General features: G+C 40.2%; 1 protein-coding gene across 1 annotated transcript in view; it reads left to right on the top strand.

The window, feature by feature from the left end:
- The first annotated feature begins 876 nt into the window (after positions 1 to 876).
- LOC142197889 (putative cation-transporting ATPase 13A4) overlaps positions 877 to 13,424 on the top strand; it is a 68,225-nt gene continuing 55,677 nt past the window's right edge. The window contains exon 1 of the mRNA XM_075268559.1: positions 877 to 974. Coding sequence (XP_075124660.1) covers positions 927 to 974 — 48 coding nt within the window. The 5' untranslated portion in view covers positions 877 to 926. The remainder of the gene's footprint in view (positions 975 to 13,424) is intronic.

Here is a 13,424-nt window from a genome sequence, read left to right as displayed (position 1 = left end):
TTTTCTGGTTGACACGTAGAAATAGCCTTAAGAAAGGTTATTCGTCTCCTACCTTTGGATGTCTTCTCCGGGCCGCCGTTCGGTTAAAATCCTGGTTTTTGCTGGTATGCAAATGAGTTCTCTCGCAGCACTGGGGGCTGGCCCCAGCAATCAAACAGCACTGGGGGCGTCCCCAATGCTGCCAGTGAACTCTCCTGCACCGCATCCATCTTCTTCAGGGTCTTGATGCGTATTCTTCCGGGGGTTGGCTTGAAACTTCTAGGCCTAGGGCCAAGCCGACTGCGCATGCCCGCCGGCCACAAGAAAATGGCAGCTTACAATTCTGTGTAAGCGGCCATTTTCTTTTGGCTAATTAGCATATGAATAAAAAACAATTTATTCAAAGACTACTGAGACAATTTACATACAAAAGGTAGGTGTAGGTGCCTTTCTAAAGCCTATGCAAGTATGTGCTTATCTAAAAATTACTTTTCCCAATGATAGAGCTCCTTTTAAAGCTTTTTTTGTACGTATATATGACACTATGGGATTATTGGTAAATTTCAGTACTGAGTCATACGAATATACTATTTTTACTGGTGTGAAAGTAGAAAACAAACCTTAAATATGTAATGATGTTACAACTCAAAATCAGGTAACTTTGTGGAGCACAGTAGAGTGAAGGCCAAATATTTATACATACATACACAGAGAGAGAGAGAGAGTTATGTAAGTAACTATCATATAATGTGACATTTATACAGATTTGTTTAAAATACAACAAAAACGTGTGCAATAACAGCATCCAATAAGAGTCCTTAGGCAAATGAGGAGGCTGTGCCTTCAGGAAATAAAAGTATTGCAGTGAAATGTTTGCAGGTCTTTAGGGATTAAATCTTGCACATTCCCATGCTAAACTCTGCTCTGTGCCACTGGTACATGAAGGAATGGCAGAAAATCGTGCTGTGCTCAATCAGGGAGAGGAGAATGAAATGGTGAGTGCTGATGGGGTTAACAGAACAACTACAGGTCTAATGATCACATTCACTATAGAAATAGTACCGTTATTTTGACAATGTACTATAGATTGTATAGATTATATGGTTATTGAAATCTAGGGAATGTAAACACCTGTTTTTCTTGTAAGACTCTTTATATTTATACTGACACTACTTTTTATGGTTTATGATAATACATGGATGCAATGCATATTCATTGATATGATACTAAGAAATATTTCTTTACCAAAATGAATTGTTTTTACTCTGCTTGGATTTAATAGCATCATTTTTATATTGGGTTATAACATTTACATTTAAGGCTGAGTTCACACCAGAATGCAGAATGGGCAACTGCCGGGGCCCCCCATCCCCAAAGGGGCCACTGAGATCTGGAGCATCCAGAGAGTCCCAGAGCTGTATTGACGTGCTGTGTATGACAATACTGTTTAATCCTATGACAGAGCAGTGAGCTGAAAAGTCCCAGCTCTGCCATAGAAGACTAGCGGTAACACATAGGATGTCGTAGTGAAGGTGGCGCAATGACACCACTGCATCATGTTACCTATGCAAGTCCTACAAGGAGAGACTTTGGCCAATCAATTAATTGTGAGATTGTGATAAGGTGAGTAAAAGATTTATTGTTTTCTGGAAAGGAGATCTGTTAGAGGGGCAAAATATTATTTATTGTGGGGGAACTATTAAATATATGGGGCAATCGTAAGGTTGAACTATTATTTATGAGGGAAAATACTACATATAAGGGGGCTACTATATAGAAGGTGAAAATAATATTTAGAAGGAATTTATTATAAGAGATGAACTATTATATATGGCAGGTATTGTATATAATAGTCCCCTTATACTGTATATTATATCTCCTCCATTATAAATAACAGCACCTTTATAAGTAGTAGTTTGCTCTTATAATAGCCCCCATTATAAATAATAGTACCCTCCTTATAATAGCCTCCCTTATAAGTGGAGTCTTATTACAAATAAGGGGGCTATTATAAGGTTGAAACTATTCTAAATAAGGGGTGAACTATGATGTATAAAGGATTGCAACTACAGTGTGGGGCCACTGAAGGGCATTATTACTTGCCTTGGGGCCACTGTTGGACATTACTATTTGACTGGGAGCCACTGGCAGACATTATTACATGCTTGGGGGCCACTGGTGGACATTATTAGTTCACTCTGGGCCACTGGGGGACATTATTACCTGCCTGGGTCCACTAGAGGACATTAGGAGGCAACTGGAGGACTTTATAACTCGCCTGGGGCTACTGGGGAACATTCTTACTTGCCTGGGGGCTGCTGAAGGACATTATAAGTTGGCCAGGGGCCATTGGAGGACATTATTTTTTTTCCTAGGGGCCACTGGGGACATTTCTACTTGCCTGGGGACTACTGGAGAACATCACTACTTGTCTAAGGGCCACTGGAGAGAATTACTACTTGCCTGGGGGCCATTAGGGAGTATTGCTCCTTGGTTGGGAGAAACTGGGGAGCATTATTATGTGTCTGAGGACCAATGGGGAGCATTGGTCCCAAGTAAACAGTAAAGGAGCTTGGTGATGGTAAAATGTGATCTCTTATATGTGTTGGGTGGGTAGTATAGAATATTGTAGCTTTGAGGGTGCATTCATGTGATGCAGTTAAAATTGTATCAAAACAACAAAAATGCATACATTTTTGATGTGGTTTTTGGTGAGGTTTTCTACATTTATTTTCCAGCTGTAATTTCAAAAACTGCACTAAGAAAGACAATATAACCATTTTTTTTTGTCTTTTGGTAAAAAAAAAATATTTGGTAGAGGTGCCCTGAGGAAAATTTATAATGTTTGCCTCTAGTTGCCCTCAATGTAATTTCCCCTCCAATGACACCTACAGTTTAATTCCAGTTCCAATTCCAGTACCTTCCAGTTGCCACCAATTTAATGTCCCTCTCCAGCTACATCCACAGTTTAATGTCCTCCTCCAGTTGCCTCAGTTTAATGTCCCCTTCCAGTTTCCCCCAGTTTAATGTCCCTGTCTAGCGACCCCACACAGTTTAGTGTCTTCTTCAGATGCCTCCAGTTTAATGGCCCCAGTGTACGACTTTTACCCCCCCAGTTTAACATAAAAAACACTGATACTCACCTCTCCTCACTCCCCTGCTTCTCTTTCTTGAGTCTCTGTTTCCTCCACTTGAAGCCGGGACAAACTTCTCGCTGACCTGGACAGGATCCGTAATGAAGTTGAAAATTTTTTCTTAGAAAACGTATTCACCTTTCCCAGTTCTTCAGTGACTCCCAGCGTGGTCCCAGCCTGCTGTTGCTTCTTACAGAAGAAGTCCCTGCTGCACTGTGATGTTCTGAGTACCTTTACTTAGGCAGCTGATTGGCCTCAGTGGTTACGCCACTGCTGAGGGCAATCAGTGGATTCAGTGGTCTAAGAGAAGCGCACACAGATAATGAATAGTTTAGCACCGGGTGTACCACATTGACACCCTGAAATTATATTTCTGTCACCTTACCCCCGTGGGTTTGCATGACGTGCAATCTGGGTGTCGCGTTGGTGAACTATATGAAAGTGATGGTTACACACTCGTCTGAAAAATTCTCACCATGTTTTTCCAATATATTCTTAATTACATGTACAGGTACATGTTGCTTTATATATAACCTCCCTCGTCTTACAATTAATGAAGACGAGGGAGGTTATATATAACAGCAGTGCTGTTAATTGTGAATGATTTATTCACCATATTCCAGGATCAGGCGATGCAGCCGCTGCTGCAGTAACATCCTGTAATTTTACTTTCAAGCCAAGTATCTGGTTTGGGCTGGAAGAAGTAACTGTGTACAAGTCGATCACAAATCGTACTCCCCTCGTAAATTACAGTAAATTCTAGGGAGTTTGCACGTTTCGAAAATATGGCTGACCTCATGATTGGGATTGAGCTACAGCATGGCCATGTGCCCAATGGCTGTGACGTCACTTCCTGAAAAGAATCAGGTCATGTTTTCTAATTCTGCACAATCCCTTTAACAATCAAGGTGGAGAAGTTAGAACATGCAAAAGGCAGAATCTGAGTGGGTAAAGGCCCAAAATGGAAAATGACTTTACTGTTTATTAGATAAGGACGAGAGCTGTGTTCTTTGCACATTCAGTCACTCCTTGCGTCACTAATCATTATAACAGCAATACTAAGAGATAGAGATGAGAGAGTAGTATTCGATCGAATACCTCGCTCCCATAGGAATGCATGTAAGCGGTCGAATACCAAGGGGTTAAGCACATCGAATTCACTGCGCTTAACCCCTTGGTGTTCGGTAGCTTAGACTCATTCCTATGGGAGTGAGGTATTTGATTGAATACTACTCGCTCATCTCTACTAAGAGCCCAATAACTGTATATCAGATCCTGGGAAAAACTTCTCTTACTGCTACCTACTGATATCTAATACATATTGTGAAATTGGCTTTCACATGAACTAAAGAAACTTAATATGGCCATTTTCAGTTGTACCAGTAACTGTGTTTGCCAGAAGCTTGCTAGATATTCTATCTGTGGTAGTAAGTAGAGATGAGCGAATACTATTCGAAACAGCGTTTCTAATAGCACACTACCATAGGAATGAATGCATCCATTCATTCCTATGGGAGCGTGCTATTCGAAATGGCCGTTTCGAATAGTATTCGCTCATCTCTAGTAGTAATGTTAATGAGATGGACAGTACTGTGCCACACTGACACACAGAACTATGATGATAGGTCTGTGAGCTTCCAGTAGGCGCTCAGCTACCATGACATCTCTGTCCTGTTATGATATAATGGGGCCACTCATTAACTGAAAAAGAAGACCCTTCCAGCTGTCACTGATAACATCGATCATGGATGTAAGACCCCGTGTACATGACAGAGCCTGCATCCAAAGTGGGCCAGAGTTTGCAGCAAAATGCACTCGGATGAGACTTGGAGTTCACTTTTAAATAAATATGTGAAAACCTCAAATACTCAACATCTTTCTTCTACTAGAAGCCTCCTATCTAGTCTTCACCTCTTCCTATGATTGGGCCCAATAGTCAGACATGCTATCTAGGAGTAAACATTTCATACAGTTTTTTCCTTTTGTATGAGAAAAACTTACAATTTGGCCTTTTCTAATACGTTTTCATTGTGGTCAGTGCCATTTGGATCTTGGGTAGATCTTAATGACTTTAAGTTCCTAGAAGAACTTAAAAATATTGCTCATCATGCCCAAAGTCCATTATTGCCTTTAAGTTTTGCTCCATTTATATTCAGTTCCTTATTTTAAGTTCCTGGACCAAAGGAAGGACCTGATCACCAAATTTACAAATCGGTGCAAAGCTTAGAATAGTCTACAACTTTCTAATCAGGCCTGACTCCAAAGGAAGTGTAATTCTATCTAAGTGATAAGCATATTGTAAAGCTACACATTCAGGAAAGTATTTTCACTAGAGATGAACAAACCAATTTTATTCACAAACCAAATTCATTGCCAATTTATGAAAATGTTTGGAATTTAGTATTTTGCAGTTTGTTTAATATGAACCTACTAAAATGGTAACCAATGTGTGAAATGCATGGAGGAAGGGATCACATGACCTCAGAGGCTCACCTTGAAGGTTAAGCTAGTCATAAGGGACTATAGGTCTGATATCAGTGATAATTCCTAGGCAGTATAAAAAAAATGCAAAACAAAGTTCCAGTTTTGTGTAGAAAGATTACAATGATGGTGTCTCAGACAAAATAAAATAGATAGTATAGGGGTTCAGAGGAGTAGTGTACTAAGGAATGCCTCCTAACTTTCAAATTTAACTCCACCCACTTCTACGTTGACTCCTCCCTTTATAACCCATTTTTCTTTGTGCCCCCACACAGAAAAACATTCCTACAGTCACCCTAACATTATTGCCCCCACATTATAATGTTCACCTTCAATTGCTCCACAGTATGAAATCCCTCTTCTTGTGCCCCAGTTTAAACTGCGGGCAAATAGAGGGGGACAATAAACTGGGGAAGCTGGAGGGGGACATTAAATTTAATGTTCCCTTCATCTGCCACCATTTTAATGCCCCCCTTCATTTGCCCCCAGTTTAATGTTCCCTTCATCTGCCACAAGTTTAATGCCCCCTTTCATCTGCCACCAGCTTAATGTCCCCTTCATCTGATCTGCTTCCAGTTTAATGTCCCCCTTTATCCCTTCCCAGTCTTTTTTTTTTTTTTATAAACTGTAGTATCCCTTCCCAGTCTAATGTTCCCCCCATAGTTTAACATAATAATATCACTGATACTCACCTCCCCTTGCTCCCCTGTCTTCTCTTCTCCTGGAATGTTCAGGGAGCTGCAGGTGCGATGTGAGTGATGTCATCACAACGTGCCTACAGCTCCAAGGGCCAGAACATGAGGAGGAGAACAGTGGTGAAGCATGTGCTGTCCACAGACAGCTTCTGCTTCATTATTAAACTGTTCCTCTCCATATGCAGATGAGTTGAATCCAGGACTTATCTCCCGCCAGCCGGGACATCGGGAAAGGACCCACAATCCAGGACTCTTCCGCAGTATCCGGAATAGTTGGGAGATATGCTAGGGCTTGAAACAGAAAACTTAGGTTTAAATAATTGATAGAGAAATAGCAGACTGAGTGAAAATGTCTGTCTCATCACAACACTGTTAGAACAGTCTCCATTGTATTACAGGCACATGCTATGTATGTAGTCAGTGATTGAATTCTCAGCATCCAATTCAAATCCAGTCTGTACTGTCTCTACTGTATGGCACTGCAAGAGTCAAATGAGCTCAATCTGTACTGTGTGCCCACAAAGACAATGAAGACAATGTAGTCATAAAAATGCATTCTTTTTGTACAGTTATGGTGTATTTGACTATTTTTTTGTCTTGCGAATTGTCAAAAAATACCAGTTAAGAAATACAGTATACACTAACAGCACTACCTCTTTTTTTCCTAAAATTTGTTCCTGTTCATTAAAAATTGGCCTGTTTTTTCATTGATAAGCATTAGTTACATGCAAGTTATAAAAAAACTTAAGTATATTGAAGTTATACACTAGCTAAACACTAGCACTAGTTAACACTAGTATGGTCGGTGTTAGTCTCTGTTAGTAACGAGTTTATGCTGTTTGGTTATTAAAAATTTCTACAGAGCAGCGTGTTTTTAAGCAGTCTGGTACCCCTAGCTACCATCTGTTTACCCATGGATATGTGTTCTGGACATTGACATTACTACAGATAACTTTGCATTATAGAGCTACAAAGGATTCGACAGAATCCTAGGAGAGCTTAGAGTGTCAGACATGACTTTTTCAGGCAATTTGCACTTCTAGTTTGTAAAGAACCGGTTTAGTTCCAAATTTATCCAAACTGGCAGACCTGAACATGAATCAAACCTTGAAATGTTCACTCATCTCTGATTTTCCAATTTTGACTAGCTTATACAAAACTCCTTCAAATTATGGATGTTCATAAATGATAATGTGTCACAAATTCCCCTGAGACACCTAAAGTTGTAGAACCTAGATTTGTTTATTCATTTACCGGCCACGAGCCTCACCCCCCCCATCCCCCCATCCCCCCACTGATATAGAAGGAACCCATATATATATCAGGAGTTTGATACACTAGATCCCAATCCTTAGTACTTTGGAATGGTAGATACTACACTTTATATGCAAAAGTAGATATCATACCTGACTTCTATAACAGTTAATTATCACTTGTAAAAATGCTGCTGAATTGTATATGGTATATGCAGTAGTATATGTTACAAAATGTGGGTTATATTGGAAAGAAGAAAGGGAGGATTATGATCCAAATCATTATAATATGCCTAAAAGGGGAAGATCATTGCAAATCATAAGCCGTATATATTATTTTCTGCAATACTCAGTGTAGTATCAAGGAGGTTCCCCCTTGTTTATACATTCTTTTCATTGGACCATTCCAATCCACTAAGGATTGAGCTTTGACATATCAACCTCCTGATATATTTGCTGGATTATATGTGGACATTGTCTATAAGATTCCTATAGTGCTGTATGGCTAGGACTAGAGGTGGATAAACTGCTTTGTCACGAGCTGGGTTTGCCCAGAATAATTCAAATTGTTCAATTTTTGGAGAAACCAAACAAATGGTAATTCGTTGAATACAAACAAAAATGTCCACATTCAAACCAGAAAATACAGAGAATACATGCAGGTATAACTCAGACACCATCTGTGATGTTGTAGCACCATCTGACAGCCTCTCAGCCAATAGACAGTGGTAGCCGGACTTTACAGTGCTGATGTCATATTGCCTATAAAATATTGTACACTTGTGATCACCCTTCAGTTGCTGTAATGGGGGACATACAAATGCAACTATGTGTAAGTGTTCGATTGGGTTGAGGTCTGAGGACTATGGTGGCCAATCCAGCACCTCTACTTCATTGTCATTGAATCATTTATTTGCTAATCTCAACAAATTATTTGGGTCACTGTTCTGCTGGAACACTATGTTATCCTTTTCATACCAATAGCACTTTAGTGTACAAAGTAACTCATCTTATAGGATACTCATATGAATCAACATTGAGACCATTATCAATCCTGGTCAATTATCCAGCACTTTTGGCTGTTAAAAAACCCCATATGATCAAGATTCTTCCCCCAAACTTGACAGTTCCTTCAATTTCTTGATCCATTAACCCCCTTTTTTCCAGAACCTTTTGCATCCATCAGAGCCCAATGCTGTGTGTCACGCCAGATCTGATAGACCGTGTGCTGAGCTGACTTGCTGACTCCTATATTTTGCCTGGACGTCCAACTATTGGCTTTTAAATGAATAGACAGACTTCATTTTGGATTCTTTCAACTGTCTGCATAACTAATCATATACTAAATAGTTGCAAGTCAAATTTATATATAGATAGCCAAGATGATTGTCTATACAATGATGGTAGTCTCAAGTTCGAAGCTGTAGTAGATAGTGAGATATAGAGCCTGAAATTCAAATGTTTAAAACATTGTTACCCTTTTACTCATCAGTGTATCTCTAAATCATAGCTGCCAATCCATGCAGTCAGCTTTGGACTTAAGGATTGCCGGAGATGTACTCTGTATGGCATTCGGCCAATCAACGCTGGTCAATGCATTCCTATGCCGAGATGTAGCAGTGCTGGCAGTGCGCTCAGCACTGCTACACTGGAGATGAAGCAGAGCTGAGTGTGCGCTGAACCCTGCTGCACACTTAGCTCTGCTGAGATGCAGCAGAGCTGAGTGTGCAGCAGGGTTCAGCGCATCTCTGATGCAGCAGAGTTGAGTGTGCAGCAGGGTTCAGCGCATCTCTGATGCAGCAGAGCTGAGTGTGCAGCAGGGTTCACATCTCCGGTGTAGCCGAGCTGAGCGCATGGCCAGCACAGCTACAGCATTCGGGCAATCAACGCTGGTTCTGATGGAGGAGGCGGAGTCTAAGATTGGTCCACAGCAGTCTCCATTCTGGTCCAAACTTAGACTCCACCTCCTCACAGAACCAGCGTTGATTGGCCAAATGCTGTACTCTGTATGGCATTCGGCCAATTAACGCTGGTCAATGCATTCCTATGGGAAAAAGTCAGCTCCCGCATATCGCAAGCTGACTGGGATCCCGACGTAATACAGTGACTTGGGCATGTTAGATGCCCCCAGACATGCTTCCCCTGCTGTCCCAGTTGCATTCCAGGTTGTTGGCATCATTTCCTAGGGTGTCATAGTGGACTTGGTGACCCTCCTGAGTCGAATAGTGGTTTCCCCCTAAACGAGTATGTATTCCCCATAGACTATAATGGAGTTCAATGTTCAATCGAACAGTCGAGTATTGAGCGGCTACTCGAATCGAACTTCGAACTTCGAACATTTCACTGTTCGCTCATCTCTATTTACAGTCCTATGAAAAAGTTTGGGCACCCCTATTAATTGTAATAATTTTTAGTTCTAAATATTTTGGTGTTTGCAGCAGCCATTTCAGTTTGATATATCTATTAACTGATGGACACAGTAATATTTCAGGATTGAAATGAGGTTTATTGTACTAACAGAAAATGTGCAATATGCATCAAACCAAAATTTGACCAGTGCAAAAGTATGGGCACCTCAACAGAAAAGTGACATTAATATTTAGTAGATCCTCCTTTTGCAAAGATAACAGCCTCTAGTCGCTTCCTGTAGCTTTTAATCAGTTCCTGGATCCTGGATGAAGGTATTTTGGACCATTCCTCTTTACAAAACAATTCAAGTTCAGTTAAGTTTGATGGTCACCGAGCATGGACAGCCCGCTCTCAAATGATCTGAAAAGAAAGATTGTTCAACATAGTTGTTCAGGGGAAGGATACAAAAAGTTGTCTCAGAGATTTAACCTGTCAGTTTCCACTGTGAGGAACATAGTAAGGAAATGGAAGACCACAGGGACAGTTCTTGTTAAGCCCAGAAGTGGCAGGCCAAGAAAAATATCAGAAAGGCAGAGAAGAAGAATGGTGAGAACAGTCAAGGACAATCCACAGACCACCTCCAAAGAGCTGCAGCATCATCTTGCTGCAGATGGTGTCACTGTGCATCGGTCAACAATACAGCGCACTTTGCACAAGGAGAAGCTGTATGTGAGAGTGATGAGAAAGAAGCCGTTTCTGCAAGCACGCCACAAACAGAGTCGCCTGAGGTATGAAAAAGCACATTTGGATAAGCCAGCTTCATTTTGGAAGAAGGTCCTGTGGACTGATGAAACAAAGATTGAGTTGTTTGGTCATACAAAAATGTGTTATGCATGGTGTCCAAAAAAAAGCATTCCAAGAAAAACACTTGCTACCCACTGTAAAATTTGGTGGAGGTTCCATCATGCTTTGGGGCTGTGTGGCCAATGCCAGCACCGGGAATCTTGTTAAAGTTGAGGGTCGTATGGATTTCACTCAGTATCAGCAGATTCTTGAGAATAATGTTCAAGAATCAGTGACGAAGTTGAAGTTACGCCGGGGATGGATATTTCAGCAAGGCAATGATCCAAAACACCGCTCCAAATCGACTCAGGCATTCATGCAGAGGAACAATTACAATGTTCTGGAATGGCCATCTCAGTCCCCAGACCTGAATATCATTGAACATCTGTGTGATGATTTGAAGCGGGCTGTCCATGCTCGGCGACCATCTAACTTAACTGAACTTGAATTGTTTTGTAAAGAGGAATGATCCAAAATACCTTCATCCAGGATCCAGGAACTGATTTAAAGCTACAGGAAGTGACTAGAGGTTGTTATCTTTGCAAAAGGAGGATCTACTAAATATTAATGTCACTTTTCTGTTGAGGTGCCCATACTTTTGCACCAGTCAAATTTTGGTTTAATGCATATTGCACATTTTCTGTTAGTACAATAAACCTCATTTCAATCCTGAAATATTACTGTGTCCATCAGTTATTAGATATATAAAACTGAAATGGCTGCTGCAAACACCAAAATATTTAGAACTAAAAATGATTAAGATTAATAGGGGTGCCCAAACTTTTTCATAGAACTGTATAACACTTCATTGTTCAACTTTTCTTTTAGTCCCATTTTAGGGGATACAATCATGTGACCTTATAATGACTATAATATGGAGAGGAAAGTAGTTAATGAAGTACTTTTCTCTCTGCATGACTCGTGCAGAGACCAGACGGAAAATACACGGACCCCATGGTAGTCTAAGGGTAAGTTCACACGGAATATTTTGGTCAGTATTTTGCCGTATCCGCCTCAAATCCTGACCAAAAATACGGCTTCCATTGAAATATTTCCATTGAAGTATTTTTTCTGGGAGCCAAGCGAGATGCTCATTCTTCAGGCCGAGTCAACTTGCGATTCGGCCTGAAGACACTCCCTCCTCCATTCATTGGGACTAATCCAGAGCGGAGTGCGCAACTGTATGCCAGTGCAGTGCACCTACTGGCTTTTGGACCGAAACCTGAGACAGCCTCCGCCTCAGGTTCCAGTCCAAAAATATTTGTCTGAACTTACCCTTAGGGGTCCATGTGCTTTCATAGGCTCACCGCTTGTTAATGCATTCGGTACTCCGTTCGGAACCAGGCCTTAATGGTCACTAACTTTTTAACAAACGTTGCATAAATCAATAGAAGTAGCAAACATAAGCAACTTTGTAAAATGTCTCTTTATTTGCCTGACATTCCATCCATTTAGATATTGAAGTAATTTCCATTTAGGATTTAAGCATGTTCAAACTTGCCACACATTATGTTTAACATTTGCTGCTACTCTTGGGCCTAATTAACTTCATTTTATTGTGCGGATTATGTTTAGTGATTTATTCCTTTTATAAACAGAAAACTCTTTTACATGACTGTAAAATTCATTGAATCTAATAGCCTATTCATTTAAACTAGCTGATTTTAATTATTCAGATTTTTCCTCCCACCAAACATTAGCACAGAATTAAATGGGTTATCCAACTTCCACAAATTATCTGCAAATACATCCACAATACAGCAGCGCTAAATATTTACTATTCCCTTGTGCAGCCTTTGTATTTTACTTGCTGCTCTTTGTGTCATTATTATTTACATGCAGCAAATATGTAGAAAATCTGCTTTGCTAATAATTCATTTTCCTGCACTCACCCTCTGTGTTTCCCTCCCTTCTCCACTTCCTCAGTGGAATTAAATCATTGGCTATACACTGTCTGTGTGCAAACTCATTCCCTGGGGTCTTTGTAATGTTAGATTTCTTATTCAATCTGTACAGTAGCTCATATCTGACCAGGTAATAAATCACTCCCATATCCGAGATCAGTATGAGTGGATTTAAGCAGCAAGGAAATCACATGCCATTGTGACATTTGCTGGCTGCTTCCCCTCTCTCACCTCCCCCCTGATGATGATGATGAGTTGTCAGCCTTCCCTGCTCTCATCTCCCCCTGATTACACATATAACACATGCAGTGCTCAGACAACTTCAGAGACTTCATGTGCTCCGTTGTGGCTAATTAGCATATCAATAAAAGCGGGCTAATTAAAAAATGGCTGGGAGGATTAATGAATAAAAGGTATGTCTGGAATAGCTTTCTAAAGGCTATGCAACTATATGCTTAGTTAAAAATCAGTAGAGCGAATGATAGTCTCCCTTTAAGAAAATATAAAAATAAATATAACTATAGTACAGTAGTCTATGGCTGCCCATGTAATAAAGAAGATGAAAATTACCATAATCAGAATTTTCAGACATTGCCATCACAATAAGCACAGGCATGTAAAGTAAGTATGACAGTCCATATTATGAGAGTTAAAGGCAATAAAGAATATGTAAATTGTAGACATGCAGCTAAAAAGTTGTAAACATTTCTAAACATTTTCAGATTACTATATTGCCATATTGGAGTGTCTATAGCAAAATTCTCCAAACATATGTAACTCATATAT

The sequence above is a fragment of the Leptodactylus fuscus genome, chromosome 3 (assembly GCF_031893055.1).
Source record: "Leptodactylus fuscus isolate aLepFus1 chromosome 3, aLepFus1.hap2, whole genome shotgun sequence".
In the NCBI taxonomy this organism is placed as follows: Eukaryota; Metazoa; Chordata; class Amphibia; order Anura; family Leptodactylidae; genus Leptodactylus; species Leptodactylus fuscus.
Note: the sequence above shows the minus strand (reverse complement) of the source record. Positions and strands in the feature narration are given on the sequence as shown.